Raw genomic sequence first — 18181 nt, 5'->3', positions numbered from 1 at the left:
TTTTGGACAGCCAGCTCTGTGTTTCAGGCTGGTCAAACAGTTACTGCATTCTGTCCACAGCAATGAAAATACTTCATTAGGATGATGAGTAGCTGGACTCTTTGATTAACCAGAAACCATTGAAAAAGAGTGAAGAAAAATCACCAGATTCAGTAATATTTTAGAGGTTCTCAGCACCCCAAAGCAAGTTTCTGTCCTTTTCATTTACCTTTGGGAAGGAAAAGAAAACAAGACCTCCTTACAGGTGAAGAAAGATTTACAGCTTCTCCTGCCTTTTAGGCTCCTAGGAGATTATTTGCTCTTGTTTGAACTTACAGTATGTTTAGCATTAAGAATGTCTCAGAGCACCCCTAAACACTGTTTTGGAGTAACCATTCAGCCCATCCTGTTCTCTCTTGCTGAAGGTCTCAATCTGTGCACCAGTGGAAGCGCCACGTCCTGTGAAGAGTGTCTCCTCATCCATCCCAAGTGTGCCTGGTGCTCCAAGGAGGTAGGTGGGCACACCTCGTTTGTCTTGCATGCTTTCTGTAAGGCTGGAAGAGAGTTCTTTTCTCACCTTGCCTGCTCCTGACTCAGTCCCATGATAGAAGGAGGGGGCGAGGGCAGCGGGTGCTCCATGCCGTGCGTGTTTTGGGTGTATGTGACTCCTCAGCTCTTTGACATCATAGGAAATAAGTGTTTGACCCCACTGGCCCCCATGTACCCTCAACAGAGCAGCACTGTTCCTTCAGTCCCTCTGTCCCTTCAACCACCTTCTTGTTTTCGGTGGATGCTGGATCCCTGCATGGACTCTGTGTTGCAGGGAGCCTTGCTCCTAAGCTCTCTCCCTAAAAAGCCCCAAGCCTCTGGCTGGTGTCCTGCTACGTGTCCCTTGTTGCGTGGCCTGGCCTGGCGTGGGCTCTTTGTCTGTAACAAAGATAATTCTCCTTTCTGAATCTATTGTGTCATTTTGGGGGTGTGACCCATGCTTCTGGCATTGGTGCCATGAGTTGCATAGAGTAACCAAGCACTTCAGAGGGAAAATATATCCTTCTGTTGATGGTGAAGCTGCTTATCCTTATTCAATTGCACCTCCTTCTTTGTGAGGAATTGCAAATACCTCCCCCTGCTCCCTAGGGGCTGCTCATGAGTTTAGATTTATATATATAATCCAATATATGTCTTATCGAGTAGACTTACAATTTCTAGAGAACAAGGTATGTGAAAGACCTGATAATGTCTGATGCATACAAAGCAGTTGCCTGCTTAGTCCCTATCCTAAGTGTTCAAGAGAGACTTTTGGATGCTTTCAGATGCATGGAAAAACCATGCCTTGCAGGCACAGCTGCTGTGTCAGGAACCAGGTTTGGGATGTGAGAATCCCAGAGCAGGGGATGATCTTGAACCTCTCAATGGGCATGGCCAGTGGCTGTTCTGTTCCCTGCTGACCCTTATTCCTCTACTGTGGCCATCCCTGTCCCCTTTTGAGCACTCAGTTCACCTTCCAGCTGCAGCTGGTGTTGCTGAGCTGAGGATGCAGGCACTGCCCCCTCTGCTGTTCCCATCCCTCCTCCTGCCAGGGCTGCTTGGGGCAGCTGCAGCTCCAGGGCAGAGGATGGGGTTGGGGATGGAGATGGATGTGGGACGAAGGTGACTTCCAGTCCCCCTGGTTTGGCTGGGTCTTGGGGGGGTAGGCCAGCCACTGGCTCTCCAGGTCTATTTCACTGGATTTTTCACTCCTAGGCACAGTTGCAGCTCTCCCAGGAAAACCTTGTAACGCTGCAAACACCGCACTGCCTGACAGCATAATAGCTTTCATGGGGTGTTTTTTTCTAGCAAGGCAATTGGTGTGCAGAAGGGAAAGGGTGAAGCAATAGATCTTGCTTCTGACACATCTTGTAAACAGCTGTAAGAGCTCCTCTTCCAGCCAGCTAACCTGTGGTGGTGAGACTGGATCCAGGAATGCCAGCTATTAAGCTATGGGAACCCAATAGCTTGTGCTTTTTTTTGTTGTTGTTTTCTTACTTGGCATCAAAAGACAACTTTCTGCAAAATGCTGCTAGTGGAAATGTTTATCTTGTGGTCACTGTGACCACTAATTGTACTAATGGGACTGGCAGCCCGACTCTTGTCATGCAAACAGGATAGTTACCAAAAAAAAAAAGAAAATTCCTAACTGGAATGGAGGGGCCAAGGAGGAAGATGGGTGTTTACAGGGAAGTCCCGTAATACTTCCTGACCTTTAGCCTGCCATCAGCTATTTAAAAATACACAGTTTAAGGTGTTCTGTGCCAAGAGCTATGTGCTTAAAAGCTGCTGTTCCCATTACATGCTACATGCTAAAACCTAGCAAGTTCTTATTCTAATTCTGTATTTATTTATTTATTTATTTGTTTATTTTTAGCGTGTACTGTTTGAAACAAATTATTTCTCTGGGTGAGATCATCAGGTGAGGTAATGGGATTTCAAAAGATACCTGGAGTTTTTCAACTTTAAAAAGTTTTAAAATAATATTATAAACTCTGTAACATCTGCTTTCTTTTCATAGTCATTTCACCACCTTATTCCCCTTCCCTCTGCTGCAGCCTAGTCAGGTTATTAAATTTATTAAATAGCTCTTAATATGTTTTCCTTAGCTTTTTCCATTAGCTGCCATCCGCTATCTATGTTGCCTGGGTGCACATACGCCAGTCAGATTTTACAGCTCTTCTGCTGTTTATAAATCAGGGGTAACATACTGGAGTGGCTTCCACAGATGGCAGTTTTGTTGTGGTAGAACCTCAATCAGCTGATCTGTGTGTACTTTGTGCTCCCTTTACATTTACTTTACAGGTTTGGGAGCAAACTGGGCCAGCTTTATCAACTTTGTAGGCAACAATTAATAATTTTGTTGGGAAATATATATATAGTAGAAGTCTATCAGTACATGTATAATTCTGTGTATTATGTATACAGTAAATGTAGAGATGTCTGTTTTATGTTTTTTAAATATATATATATGTATATATAGCTATACAAAGTATAGTTATGTATATTATTTATCTTCCTGTATATGTATACCTTCTTGAATTTCCTTTGGGGAAATATTTGCGGAATAATATCACTTGGTGGTACCATCACACTAGTTTGTTTGGGAGCCCTATCCCAATAGATTCCCAGGAGGGATAAGGTTCCTGGGGTTTACATTGCCTTGAATTGAGGGTAAGGGGATGTGTACAAATAGATCTTACAGCAGAGCAGTCACGGTGCTCTCACTTTATGACTGCCACCTCCTAACCTGTTGGTACAAGGTGCATCACGTCCCCTGGCTTGGTTGGACTTCTTTTCACTTCTGCTTGTGTTCAGCATCTCTGTTCCCATCCAAAGGGGTGATGATGGATGAGCTGATGATAGCAGCTTCTGGTGTGCAGCAGCCCTAGAGCCTCCGGGGCTGCTCAGATAACCACAAGCCTTTGGGCTCTTGGAAATCTGGCAGCAGACATCGATTCTGTTGGCTCATGGAAGAATACCTTGAAAGCCAGGCCTTAAAGGAGGTGATTTCAGTGGCTCTTAGAAGAGGAGGTGTGAATATGTGGCCTTAACCATCACCTGAGCATGCCTTGAAACATTCTCTGAGGGAGAATGACTCTTGGGTGGTGGAGACTGCTGCAGCCTTTCCATCCATGCTGGAATCTGAGGAATCTGCAAGGTCCAGGAGAAGCTGGAAATGACAAGAAACTGCTGACATGGTGCTGGTAAAATGACTGGAAACTGCACACTGGCCTGTGGGGTTGTGATCTCTGTGGCAGCCTGGTTTCCATGTGTGTGGAGAGGATGCTTGATGAATTTTTCGCAGTGGCACCTGGTTGCCCAGGCTGAGCAGGACTTGTTGGGTTTGCTGGGGAGAACAGGGAGCTCTGGAAGTGGCTTCAGTGCTGTCCTCTGAGCTTCCAGGGCAGGTGTGATAAACAGGTGTGGGTTGTGATCATGATAAACCTACCTGGGGTCATTGCAGGGGGGGAAGCTCTTCAAAAGAGCATTTGGGAGTACCAGTATGGGAGGGGAAATTTCAACATGATGTTTTCTTTTTTGCTGCTTTGGGGAGCAGTGTACCAGTGTGCAGAGGCTCCTCTTGTTTGTTAGATGTGTTTGTTAGGTGGATGAACTGTGTTCACCTATCCATTATTTATGTGGATGCATTTGTGTGTGTACACACAAACTAGAGATACACATTAATTAAACTGAAATGTCCTTTTTGAGTAAGTGAACCGAAATTTCCTCAATGGCACCCTCTGTTTTCCAGCAGGTGCTTTTACCCCATCCTCTCCCATCTCAGAAATGTATGCCTAGAGAACGAGGAAAGAAAACCAAGGATGTTCCTAAAAGGGAACATGTCAAGGTTGGTTTTTTTTTAAATGGAGAAAGCAGGCATATTTCAGACTGATTTAATGCAGAACTGGATTGATTAAACCAAAAAATGGTAGGGACATGCCTAGTCAGGAATTAGATGTTAGATACAGTGAATGCTATTCTCCATTTTTATCGCATGAACCAAGCAATTTGTCTTAAAACTGTCGAACTGATGAGCATGTAATTGTCACGCTGTTGTCTCCATTCATTCTGCCTGCTCGGGTGCATTCGCCTTTGTGAGCTCGTTAGCGCCGAGGCCGGACCGCGACTGCCCGGGGGGCTGGAGCAGCCAGAGCTGCTGACAGGGGCTGGGGGACCTTCCCAGCCAGCGCTCCTCTGTGGCACGGAGCAGTGTTCGGGGTGGTTCCTGCTGGTGAGGGGCAGCTCTTGCCCAAGCAGGCCTGCGGGCAGCTTGGCAGGTATGTGGGCGCACTGAATTGCTTAACTAACCGCAGGGTGTTCCCTGCTTGGGGAAAACTGGGGCTTGAACCAGCGTGCTGCTGTGGGGGTGCCTTTTGGTGTGGTTCCTCATGAGCTGTCTGGGCCTGTGCAATGCCCTTTACTCCCCAGATCTGCTCATCCTTTTTCCCTTTAACTGTACCTCCATGAGCTTTGATTTTCTCTGTCACAGAAAACCTTGCACTAGAATTGGGTGGTACCTGGTAGTCCCAGTTTTGGCTTTGGGTTTTGACCTGTGGCTGCAGGTTGGGTGTGTGTTTGCAGAGTAACGTGGTGATTGCTGGGACTTTCCCAAGGGCACCATCATCCCCCTGCTCAGTGTTACTCTGCCTGGGTAAGAAATTAAGCAGAAGTAGGGGTCAGTCCTGCGCCCCTAGGTGCTGAGGTGCACCACCCACCCCTCAGGCATTTGCACCCCTGAGGGGTGGATATCAGGTAATACGGCTTTGCAGTGAGCAAGAAAATACCTGGGTTTGGTTGAATCTGCAGCTTAGCAGTTGCTGCCCTTTGGCAAGTCCTCTGGACCCATTTTAGAAGAAAGTTTAGAGAAAATAGCTGGGTCAAGCAAGGGGGACCTGGGGACTGGAGGAGCGCAAAGGTGCTGCCAACCTATGAGTTGTGTAGGGGCTTTTCCCCAACCTCCTGGACTTCTTTGGAGTCTTTGGAGCAGACCCTGGGAAGGCTTGGAAACACCTGATAGCAGCTGCAGCTATGTGAGCAGCCCTAAATATTGTCCTATTTGGATACTTCTCTCCAATGTTAATTACTTGAGAGTAACTAGAAGTTCCAGCTGTGCCCCTGGGCTGTTTGTGTTGCTTTTTGCACAGTCGGAGTGTCCTTTCTAATAGGTGGCAGCAGAAATGAGCTGGCAGAGGTGTTCACCTGGAGCTGTGGTCTGGGTACTGGGAGAGCAGGAGAGCATCTCTCCCTGGGTGCCCTGCTGCTGGGTGGATAGGCCCAGGAGAACACCTGGACCCCACCAGCTTTTTGCCAATTTCAGGTAAAACCACATCCGAGAGAAACATTGCTCCAAGGCTGCCTGAAATGTGCGGCTTTGAAAGGCTGGGTGTTGTTTTCAGTTTTGTGAGGGATTCTGATTTTTATTTTGTCATGCTGGAGATGATTTAAATAGTCCCAGTCCTCCTTTTTTTGGAAGTTCATCTGTTTACACGACGTGTTCCAAGAAATTTGTGTTCGTATCCATCTGACGTGCCGTCGTCGGTTTCTTGGCTGGACCCCGTTGCTGGATGCTGGAATGCAAATCTCGCATTTTTCAAATAGCGTTGGGACCTTGTAGTGAGAAAAATGCAGCTGGAAGCCTCTGTCTGTCTCCCAGGGCCCTGTATTCAAGCCTGTCCTTGAGGGACCCCTGGAGATCACCCCATGAGGTTCTGTCAGGAGCCTCTCCCTCCTTGGTGTCTCTCCTGTCCTCTGCCATGCTGGAGCTTCAGCAACCAGTGAGGTTTATTCAGCCCCACACTGGTTTTGGCTGCACAGCTGAAGGAGGGGCTGGCATGGCTGCAAGCATCTTCTCTGCATTATTTCATGTTGTACTAGTCCCTCAGCCCTGGAGCTGAAGAGGGTTGTCTCTATTGTTGTAGTGCAGAAATAAGTAGGAATCGACTGTTGAAAATCCAGTAAGTTTTGGGCATGTGACTTGTTCCCTTTGGCACTTTTGGGGAGGAAAAAAAAGGCATTCTAACAAACAGGCTCTTTGCAAAAGGGTGCATTGTGTTCCCGGCTGTTCCTGAGTGCTGCCCTGCACAAGGCTGCTTTGTGCACCACGCACAGGGCTCGCACCAAGGGCTGGAGCTCTGGGATGGGTGCTGGGAGACTCCTGGCCATCCTTTGGGAGTGGGCCACTGCCTGCACCTTGCTGCCTGTGCCTAACTGCCTGTAGTGGGCACAGACTGCACTTTAACCAGCTCCCAGGAAGTCTCGCCCACCTCCCTTATTCTCCATGCAGTGCTTGTGTGGGGACATGTGGTATCTCACCCAGGGAAGAGGGTGCAGGTCCCTGGAGCCACCCAGCCTGTCTTCAGCTTCACATCTTTACTTGGCCCTCTCTGGGTTGGTGGGTTTGTCCTGCTTCCCTCAGTGCCACCTCCTTGTCCTTTCTTCTGTCTTTTGCAAAGCTCCTTTGAGGCAACGTATGTGCATAAAATAATAGGGAAGGCAGTGGGCTGTCCCCGCAGCAAACGAAGTGCTTTGCCTTGCTCTCTTGTGGCCAGGGCTGGGAACAGGTGCAGCTTCTGGGGCTGGGCTGAAAACATAGGCTTAGCTTTCTGTTTCAGTGCTCTGCGAGCAAATTCAGTGTTCAGATCCTCGTAGAATTTCCTTTTTTCGTCAATCCCTTTGAAAGGCTCAAGGCTCAGTGCAGGCTCCTTCCAAGTACAGTCATCCCAAAGGACACCAGCTTCTCCTTGCCATCTCCTAGTTGTTAGGTACCAGCATGTCAAAGCAAAGCCCCTGCTGTGGGATTGATGTATTCCCCTCCACTTCCTTTTTGTCCGTTCTTCACCCCCAGGATTTTGGCAGCACAAAGTCCATCACATCCCGGTGCGACTTCCTGCAGAACCTGATTGCAAACGGCTGTGCCGGAGCCATCGAGAACCCCAGCAGCAGCATCAGCGTGGTGAGGAACGTCCCTCTGAGCAGCAAGGGCTCTGGCCAGAGCCACCTGGATGTCACGCAGATCATGCCTCAGAAGGTCGCCTTGAATCTTCGCCCTGGTGAGTCCCCAGGGCTCCATGGGGTGTGGGGGCAGGGAGAAAAGGTGGCCAGCACATGCCAAGAGCACATTGTAGCTCGTGGCCTTGTAGCCCACTAAAGCAGGTGACTGCTGGCCCCTTCCATACCTATGACCTTCGGTGGTGCATCACAAACAGGTTTGGGGCTGGGGCACGTGTCCTCTGTGAGAGGACACTGCTGTTGGGCAAAGTCAGTCAAAGCCCACCCACAACTGCTACCAATAATGGTCTTAACAGTTACATGTGTTTAAAAGGAACCTGCTCAGCTTAAAAATGGAATCACTGCGTGGAAGGAGTTAAAATAACTTTGGTTCCTCTACTAAGCAGCCAGGGCATGACTCGAAACTGAGACAGTTCCTTCTATAAATTGGAAACAAACCCACATATCTGTTTTCTGTCGGTATGCAAAAGAGCTATGGGATCAAGGCAGAAGATGGAGATTTGAACTTGTGACTCAGGCCTTGGACTGTAGCCAGGTCCCTCTTTCATTCTCCTGAGCCATCACTTTTCTTCAATCTCTTCCTTTTAATTAAAAATTAGAAGGGAACGGCTCATCTGAGCCATGCGAGCATGCTTGTTATCAAAAGTTTTTGCATGGTGGGGGGAGGCTTTAATGTGGGTTTAGAATTCTTGCAAAAATTTGGCAGCTGACATTTCTGAAGAGGGGAAAAAAAGCTCTTTATTGCAAAGATAAGAAGCAAATATAAAAGCTTGATTCATTATAAACTATTGGTGTGGGTTTCTAAGGCTTACAGTTTTGTGACAGCTCTCACGAGCATACAGAAAAGTGAAATATTGATGTTTTGCCCAAGAAAAACAGGGGTTTGAGCTGGTGTTCATGCTACCAGTGCTCTCCCCGAGCCTACCAGTTGCTGCAGAGGTTTTTGTTTTAGCTGTGTAAATTAGAAGTTGTCATGTTTCTCAACTAACTTCCTTAGATGTCATTGGTCAGACCCTCAAATCCAAAAAAAATTTGCTTCAAAGCCTTAAAATCAGATACCTGAGAGCAGTCACCACTGTATGTGCGTCTGGATGCGTGGATTCTGCCACTGAATGTTGTGTTGAAAAGGGAGCAAAAGGGAGTTGTTATTACTGCTGTTTCTTGAGGCAATTCCTGACAGAAAGGGCTGGCTCAGCTTCCACCTCTCACCTCCTGTACCTCCACCTCCACACGCAGTGCCCAGTGCTCAGCGAATTCCGCTTTCCTGATCCCTGGCAGTTTTACCCATCCAGTGTTCACCACTCCGACTGGTGGCAGGGTGTGGGGATCCATCTCCCTGTGGCTTCCTGGGGTCTGTGCTCTTGGATACCTTGGGCTGCCCAGGGCTGGCGTGCTGCTTCTGCCCACGCCTACGGGGACCACGCTCATGGCTATCCTCAGTTCTTTGTGATGGAGAAGCCCTCCAGGTCTGGGGTGAGCTGCAGGAATCACCCTGAGGACCCCTGCAGCAATTCCCATGCTGAGCCAGTGAACTCCCCTCCCTGTGCTCCTCTTGCAGAGCATCAGAGTCATTGCAGGAGGAGGGACAAACCTAGATGTTTGTAATAATATCTCCCGTTTTTGCTCTCTTTTTGATGTTGGGAAGCACTTCACCTCTGGGCTGATGACTTCCTAAACCCTTGTATTAGCAGCCCCAGTTTAAATTATCTATTAATCCTTGAGCTTGGGAGAATGGGTTTCACCCTGTGAACCCAAGACAAAAAGGAGACAATGTTGATTTAATTTTGGGCATGAGGGGTGTACTATTTCAAAGATGAATTCATGCAGCGGTCTGTGGCAATGGTGATCTTTTATTCTTAGACCGCTAAGCAGAAGCAGAAGGGAGTGGATTGTCAATTGTTTGCTGTTGCCACCCAGGCAGTTTGATCTCATCATCCTGTGGCAGAAGTCACATCCCCAAATCTGTGTCCTCAGCTAAACTCCGAATGCCTTAAATCAATGTCCTTACTGGGTAGCTTTTGGATTGAGTATTTAGTTTTTATAATATTGCTTTTTAATCTTGAGTCCAGCTGTAAAGCAGTGTGTCCTAGTTAAATTAAATAGAAACAGTGTAAAAGGACTTAAAAAATGAATAGATGCAAGCTATGTTGCCCATCAAACCATAAGCCTTACCAAGCAGGAATAAGCTGGATAAGCACGATTGTCGAGTTTATGTTCTTAAATTGACCAAAATCAATTTTTCCAGTTTCTGCACTGCCTCTGTGTGATAGTATCCAAGAAAAATTTCTGAACTAAGCCCTGGTTTTAAAACTTTTCAGTAAAAGCTCTAAGGAGGGGATGGTGGCGACAGTACATGAGGAAGGAGGGGGCTGGATTATCCCTAGAAGTGTGAGAGTAATACTGTCCACAGAGAATAATAAATTCTTTTGCACTTACATCTACATACATTAGTGATATTTTCTCTGACATAATTGGTTTGTGCAGTTAGGAATGAAAGAAGAACCAACCACAGGATCCTGTTGGTTTTGGTGCTTCTCAGGGACTAATAAATTCGTAATTATTAAGAGAAGCACGTTTGATCACAGCATTCCAAATACCCTCTCTGGCAGGAAGAACGGTGTTTTGGACATGACAATATTGCAAAATACAGAGAACACATCCCCTTTTCCAGTGGGGAAAATAGGTAGGAATGAAAAACAGGGGCATGGGAATGAATTTTCCCAGACTTAAACATATTTTTGCAGCACTGAATTTAAGTCAAGCTTGCAATCACAGTCTTTTACCCTCAATCAGTGCTAACAGGTTTTGTGGTACATGAGTTACGTTCTTTGTTCCTCCCTAAAATGCATGCCAGGTACAATGTGAGGCCCACCTGGAGCACCTGCTGCACTCCACATCCCAGCCCTGTGCTGGTAAAGTCCAACTCCTGCTGGGCAAGAAAGCTGGGGAGAATAAGGAGGAATATTTATGGCATGAGCTTCCTGCTTCCTACAGCTGGGCAGTATCTACATGTGCATGTTTGCCCAGGGTGCCTCCTGCAGCCCTGCCTTTTCCAGGTGGGGTTGTAGCAGGCTGTAGGGAAATGCTTAAAGAGAAGGAGGGTGTTGTTTGAGGAGTCCTAGCTCGGTGCAGCCTACCCCAGGTGCCAGGCATTGTGCTGTGCAATGCCAGCATGGCAGTTTTGGGATGCTGTTGCTGCTGGGCTGGAAGTAAGTGGGAGCAGCTGTGCTGGTGTGCACAAGGATGAGAACAACAAAGTGGTTAGGGAAATGTTTTCACAATAGTAAAAAATGTGAGTTTCATTTCTGGGGAAGAAGAGGGGAAGCCACAAGTGTTTTGCAGAACCTGCCACTGCCCCAAGTTCAGCCTTAGCCATGAAGGGCTTGGAGAGGGCAGCAGTGGGATCTTGGTTTTGAAAGGATCCAATTCCCTGGGGCTGAGACCCCACTGAACAGGAAAAGGGGCCAAGGGGGCAGCTGGGAACATGGGATCTCCAAACCAGCCTGGCTTGTGAGGTTGGGGTTTGGGGTTTTATTTAGACCCTCCCTTAGCAAAGTGAAAGGCAAACTTTTGCTACCTGCTGTCTGGCTCCACTGAGGTCCATCTGGTATGAAGTTGATAAGTTCACTTTGAAGCCACTTCAGCTTTTTTGAGGCATAGGCATTGCCTGTGGTGGCCTTCCCTGGCACCCCTTCCAGATTTCTAGTGAATCAGTCTGGCAAAGGGGAAGGTCAAAGACAGACTTTCCTCTGCTTCTCTTCGCATCTGCACAGCCTGTGACTCAGCCCTGTCAGCTCCTTCCCTTGTGTTCTTCACTTCAGGAAGTTTTACCTCTGCCTCAGTGCTTCCCTGGGTGACCCTAACAACTTTCTTTTCCCAGTTCACTTCCCTTTTGCCCTGATTTCTCCAGCTCTTTTTTTTGGGGGGAGCTCCTTTTCAAAGATGTTTCTTCCGTGTCTGCTTCACCTTGACTTCCCTGCACAGCTCAGAGGACATCTTGCATTCACCTTGTGCTGGCTCTTTTCTCTTGATCCTCTTCCTTCTCCTACTCCACCTCCTCTCTTTTGTGCAGGACTTCATGGACTGCTCCTGGTTTGCTTTGAGAATGTACCCAAGTAAGTGTGGGCAGTGTTTCAGTAGTCCATGAAATATCCATTTAAGGTTCACTCTGCTTTTCTTTCCCGTTTTCTAGGAAAACATCCCTGGACTGCACACAGCCCAGGGCAACAGTGTTTCTCATGTGTCCCTCCCTTAGATGTTCTCTAAGATGAGATGGAGAGACCCTTTTCCTCACCTCCAAAGAGCTAAACAGAGACATGCACTCCATGTCTTTTTCTTGCCAGCCAGTACACTACATAGCTTAGAGGACCCAAAGTCAATACCTGTTTTCCTGTTTGTCTCCTAAGGGGTGTATTTGGAAAAGCTTATTCCCCTCACCCTCTTCTTTTGAAAAGTGAAAAAAGCAGCATGCAGTCTGGATTTGTATGTGTGCTGGGAGTTTCCTTTTCACCGTGCTCAACCCTTTTGTGTGTGTGCAGGTGACCAGACCTCGTTCCGAGTTCAGGTGCGGCAGGTGGAGGACTATCCCGTGGACCTCTACTACCTGATGGATCTCTCGCTGTCCATGAACGACGACCTGGACAATATCCGCAATCTGGGGACCAAGCTGGCTGAAGAGATGCGAAAGCTCACGAGCAATTTCCGCCTGGGGTTTGGCTCTTTCGTGGACAAGAACATTTCTCCTTTCTCCTACACAGCACCAAGATACCAAAACAATCCCTGCATTGGGTAAGTGGTGGGTGCACCCTGAAGGGGCAAGCCCTGTGTTTGCACAGAGGCTGGCTGCAGTCTTCAAGTGCCCTTTTGCTTTTAATAATGCACCACACCTCAGCCCTGGCTTTTGGGAATGATGATGCCATGGCTGTCGCTGTGATACTTGAGCAATTCAGAATAGGACAGCTTCTAATTTTGCTGTGGCTGTTGGGAGATCTGTGCATCTAGACATGGGAAACTGTTGTACCAGGGAGCCTGAAGCTATTTTGAAGTACCTGAAAAGGATGCAGACATAGCAGACTTTTTTACAGTCTTTGAGGAAAAGGAGCCAGAGCCAGAAATTCCTGATTTCTGATCCTAGCTCTGAGTCATAGTTTGGCGTTGAGTAAATCAATTAAGCTTTTTGTCTGCATTTTACAGATAAGGAGACCAAGGCAATGTAAATCCTTCTCAACAAAAGTATTTGGAGGAACTGAGATTTGTGGTGGCCTATTGTGCTGATTAATCAGTTCTTGTAGAGTGTTTTGAAGGTGGCAGGCAGGTTTTTTCATCTTTATTGCTGTGGAAGGAAGGCAAACTGACAGTTACAAAAGACACAAATGATGTGGTTTACTTTGTGGTGGTATCAGAGCCTTGATCCCTTTATTTCCTTTTTTTTGTTTGCTTGTGTCTTTGCAAGAATCTTTTTGTTTGCCTTTTAAACACCAGGGTTGGGATCAAGTACATTGAATTGAGGATTTTGCCAGAGTGAAATTGGATGTAGGGAAGAGTGTCCAGGCTCAGACAGGTTTGGATGTTGGAATTAAAGGATGGATACAGCAGCAAGTGCCCCCCCTGGGAGAGTGTCACCACTGATACCTTTGTTGTCCCCATCTTCACCTCATCCATCAGTGGATGCTTCGTAGTCATGTAAGGGCAGTGAGGATAACCCTTTTATTTGAGCCATTTGTGGATACTTACAGTGTAACATCACCTCGTGCATGGATGCCAAGCTCTGTGCATGCTCTAAGTATGAGAGGCAGATAAAAAGAGCTTGCATCAGCTGTGAGTTTCTAGGCCAGCTTTTGGCACTGACCAAGCACTGGCATCTCACTGCACATTGCATGCTGACCAGACAAAAATTATCTGAATTCTCTTTTCACCAGTTCTGTCCAGAGTGGAAAGTCACATAAATTTTGACACTGAAAACTCTTGTTTTAATCATGAGGTGAAAGTGACCACACTGAGCCAGGAAAGTGGCTCTGCCACAATGGCATTGCACACCACACTCTTCATAGTGCTTCTCCCAGAAATTTGGCATAGCCTCTGAAGGGTCCTCTCACTCATCTCTGTCATCCTCAGTCTCTTGACACCTGCTTGTGTTACCCTTAGGCTGGGGACAGGCTCCAGCTGGAGAAATCTTGGAAAATTTGTTTGGCTGGGGTGTGATTTAATTGGAGTGACATGGCTTTGGCCAAGTGAAACAGAGTGAAACATGCAGGAGAAGATGGATGCAAAAGGAGGAGAGGATGGAACTGGACAACTCAGCAACAAGGCATACCTGAAACTTGTGATGACCTTTTATCAAGAACATCCAGAGCTGTCACCTCAGCTTTTCCCACCATGATCAGGCTATCTGCCTGTTCTTTTGGCTTTACCCAGGTGGTTGCTTTCTTTCTATGGGTTACCTTAAGCCAGCCTGCTCTTGGGAAAAAATTTAGGAAGGATTGCCCATGGCAGCTCATTTGGTAGGTGCTCCCTTCCAGTTGCCATGGGTCTCCTCTTCAAGCAAACCAGGGATGCTAGCTCCCTGCTCTCTGGTGGAATCTCCTTCCCCAGCCTGCTCTGAGAGGGGGCTCTGGCTGCTGCCATGTGGCTCACTGGTGCAGTGAGGTGGGTTGTCAGGCGTGGTTTTGTTTGCAGCTATTTCTGGTGTCAAAACAAACCATCTAAGAAAAGCTGGAAGTAAACATGAGCTGCAGTGGATGCTTTTTGCCCCTGGTCCAGACTCTCCCCTTCTCTTCCTTGTGGCAGTGACTGACTTGCAGGTCTGGGTGGGGTGCAGCCCTGTTTCCCTTGTGTCTCCTCCATCACCCCTGCTCCTGACTGGGCATCCTGATGGGCTAAGGGCAGCTTGCTGAGACCCTGCAGTGCAGGGGTTTCAGGCACATCAAACTCCTTGCCTTTTCCTGGGTGCGAGCAGGCTGCAAGTCTGGACATGGATCATGAATCAAAAGGGATGGCTCTAATTGCCAGCCAAGCCCAGGGCAGTGAGACCTGCCCCATGGTTAGGTGTGTGTGTGGCTGCATGGATGGAAATCCCTGGTCTGGGGTTCCTTGTGAGGGGTTTGCGTTCTCAGTGATGGTGAATCCTGAATACTCTTTTGTGTAAAAAGCCTCTTGCAACTTACCCATAGAGGGTTGTGTCAGCAGAGGCTTTTAATTGTACTCTGGGTTATATGTTTGAAGATAAAGAGTGAATTAGTGCCAGGCCAACTCCTTTTTAAACACAGTTCTTCTTAACCCTTCCCGTCCCTCTCCCCTGCACACACTCACTGATTTCCCACGCCACAGGAGCTGCTCTGCTGAGCTCTCCGGGTGAGCACCAAAACTGCCTTCTCATGGTTTTGTATGGAAAAAAAAAAAGGTTTCCTGGTAACCTGCCAAAACATTTCTCTGCCTTAGGGTGCCCCTCCTACCTTTCTGCTCTGGTGGCATCCTGGGAAGCAGAGATGGTATTTGCTCACCAGCTTGCAGGGAGAGTGGGAGGAAGCATGAGCTGGTGTGGATTATTACTGCATCTCATACTGGGCAGTTGCCAGGTGCCTGGTGATGTGCAGTGGGTGTAGGGTGGCTCGTACGGGCAAGAAAATGGGATGACACAGTGAAAATCCATACTGCAGAAGAGGGGAAAGGTAGGTCTCGGCAGGGATGCTCCTGCCCTTTGACACCAGCCCACTGGTTCTGCAGGTGTGGGACATGGCTCCCATGGCCCTCCTGGGCTGCTGGGAAGGGTGGATCTGCCAAAATGCAGCCTCTCTATCAGTGGATCACATCACTGGCTGCAGATTCCCAGTGTGAAAACCACTTTATGAGTGCTGAAACTGCAGAGCTGCATGGCCCAGGGTGTGCTGGTGCTCGGTGTCTCCACTCACACCGTGTTTGGAAAGAGATGTTCAGTCCTGGTGGGATCTCTGGAAACTTCGGCTTCTGAAAGCCCCTGAGGGGAAACAAAAAACCACAGGCTCTGCTGTAGGGTTTTGCAGAGAAATAGCCAGAAATTGAAGTGTCCAAAATACGAAGCATTGTGAAAATATTTCAACCCTCTGAACAGAATTTCGAAGACCAACCGGGTAGAGCCGTGAGTTTCTGCAGCTCTTGGCTGCGGGTGTGGTTCCTCCCAGCTGACCACTCCTCTGTTCTTCCTGCAGCTACAAGCTGTTCCCCAGCTGTGTCCCATCCTTTGGCTTCCGCCACCTCCTGTCCCTGACGGATAAAGTTGACCGTTTCAACGAAGAAGTCCAGAAACAGAAAGTTTCCCGCAACCGAGATGCTCCAGAGGGCGGCTTCGATGCCATTTTGCAGGCTGCTGTGTGCAAGGTGAGCTGCTCTGATTTCTGGGGGTTTAAAACAAAGCCAAAGAGGAGGAGGAGGGGGTTTCTTCTGCTCTGTTCTTGAGCCAAGGCAAAGCTTCAGTTTGCCATTTCTTGGAAGTTAACTACTAAATTTTTCTTGGAGAAACTGAAAAATGCTTTGAAAAGTAGAGGCTTTTGTTTTCATGTGCTTTTGTAGATAAACAGGCAAAGGAAAAAAGGTTAATGCTTTATCTAGTTTAAAGGGATAAAATTGGAGCTTTTGCAAATGCAAATTTAGGGCTGAGATTTCATTACACAGTTAGACTTATGGTGCTGAGCACCTGGGACAGAATCCTTTAAGATTCACATCCACTTATGTGCAGCAGCACTGCACGTCAGCTCACTGTGTTTCTCAAGGCTGTGTCAAACACATCCTGCAGCCTTTGACCCATGTTGAGGCTTGGAGCTGGTTCCTACTGCTCATACTTTCCTTCTTTGTGTGTGTGGGGATGATCTCACCTCTGGGTGCTGATAGCCTGCTCTCCCTCTTTGTCAGCAGAACTGGAGCAGAGTTCATTAGCTTGGTGCCATGTTAACCATGTCCTTAGGGTTGTTGGAGATGCTTGCCTGAAGATCTTTCTGGAGCAAGTAGTTGGGTTGCACCAGTTTGTCATGAATTAAAGTGTTTGCTCCACTCTGACATGAGTCTGAGCTTCCCTGCTCACCAGGAAAGGCTCCATTTGCTCTTTCCCCTATTGCTGCAGTTGGCTTTGCTTCAGCCTTGCTGAAAATCCTTTTGGTTGGGCATGTTTTCTTCTGGGTCTGAATTATGGGAGCTGGGAGATAGGCATGGTCTGTGGGAGTGATGGGATGCAGGCATGTGGGAAACCAGATCTTTCCTTGCCTGGGTTGGCTTCGCTGTGCTTTCATGGTCTTGGCAGGGCTGAACCTGCCCCATTGGATCTGATGCCACCCAACAGTCATCTTCCCACGGATATTGTTGTTGGCACAACTACAGTGCTGCTCCCAGTAATTGTCTGGGTATAAAGTGCTTCTCAGTTTTGGAGAGGTGGCTCCCATGGTTAGAGCAGGGATGGCTCAGGATGGTGACTCAGTTGTGCCATTCACCATATGGGTTTTTGCAGTCCCTTCCACCATGTTATTGCAAAAACAGGACAATATTCCCCTATAGTGCAGTGTGTATCACAAGGGCTCATTTCTGAAGTGTTGGTGGAAGGCAGGAGACCTGCAAGATATTTCCTGTATATTTGTGCCAGTCTCAGACTGTTGTAAGGACCAAAATCTTTAACTGTGCTTCTTGAATGCACAACCTGGTCCCTTCTAAATTTAGAAGATTAATTTAGATGCTGATACCATCTAAATTCAGGAATGAGCACCCTCTAGGAAGGGTGAGCAAAGGTGACCATGTGCACATGCATGACTGTTGGCATGATGTGGCAGGTCATGACAGCGAATTTCTGCAGCCACAGCAGTTAATTAATTACTGGAGCTTGGGTGGGGGAAAGGAAGTCCATGGGACTCATGTGCAAAGCCGGAGAACCAGCTGTACCGTGACTTGTGCTGCCTTGGCAGTCCCAGAGCAGCTGCCTCTGATCATAGCCATGAGCAGCAAAGACTGAGTTAAAAAAGCCAGGATTTCAGGTCAGCTGATTGACATTAGGATGTTTGGTCCCATAGCCAAAATAGGAACTTATTGCTTAATTTCCCTTGTGGTCCCCAAGTGATGGCCCAGACTGGTTGGCGGCTGTGAGTTGTGGTGAGGCTCAACACCACTGAGATGGGTGAGGGATGCAGACATCTGGGGTGGCAGTGAAGTGCAGCTTGCTGATGAGGATGTTCTTTGCATGGAGTTTTGCATCCTGCAGTGTCTAATGGAGTATCATGGGGATGAAACCCCCAGAAACAGAGAGTAGTTTCTGTTAACTCAGGAACTATTCCCCCCCATGCAAGGAGAGCAGCATATAGGTACCTTGATGACTTCTGAGGTGGGTTTCCTCATCACTGCTGTGGTACCCCGTTGCATCTCACTGGCATGCTCCAGCTTTTTCCAGGATAGTTATCACCTTTGAAAGTCCCCTGCCTTGGGGACATGTAGTGTGTTGCCCATGAAGTACTTTGTGCTGAGCATCAAGGATGTTGTCCCTGGGAGAGCTGGTCATGGCATAGCAGAGCCTCGCTGTCTCCAAGCCATGGTCTCTAAACAAGGTCTTCTTCTCCCCTTCTGAGGTGTCAGAAACAGCACCTCGTGCATTGACTAGGTGCTTTTACACTGTAATGCATAGCAAGCATTTCTGCTGCATGAGCTGCCTACGGGC

The 18181-nt window shown here is 47.8% G+C and overlaps 1 protein-coding gene across 1 annotated transcript in view; it reads left to right on the top strand.

Annotated features, from left to right (window-relative positions):
• The window catches only part of ITGB5 (integrin subunit beta 5), a 57882-nt gene that overhangs the window by 3766 nt on the left and 35935 nt on the right, over window positions 1-18181 (top strand). Inside the window, exons 2-5 of the mRNA XM_032115399.1 lie at window positions 405-490; window positions 7355-7559; window positions 12057-12306; window positions 15702-15870. Of these exons, the coding sequence (XP_031971290.1) occupies window positions 405-490; window positions 7355-7559; window positions 12057-12306; window positions 15702-15870 (710 nt within the window). The remainder of the gene's footprint in view (window positions 1-404; window positions 491-7354; window positions 7560-12056; window positions 12307-15701; window positions 15871-18181) is intronic.

Source organism: Corvus moneduloides, chromosome 7, assembly GCF_009650955.1.
Source record: "Corvus moneduloides isolate bCorMon1 chromosome 7, bCorMon1.pri, whole genome shotgun sequence".
NCBI lineage: Eukaryota > Metazoa > Chordata > Aves > Passeriformes > Corvidae > Corvus > Corvus moneduloides.
This window is presented reverse-complemented; position numbering and strand designations above follow the sequence as displayed.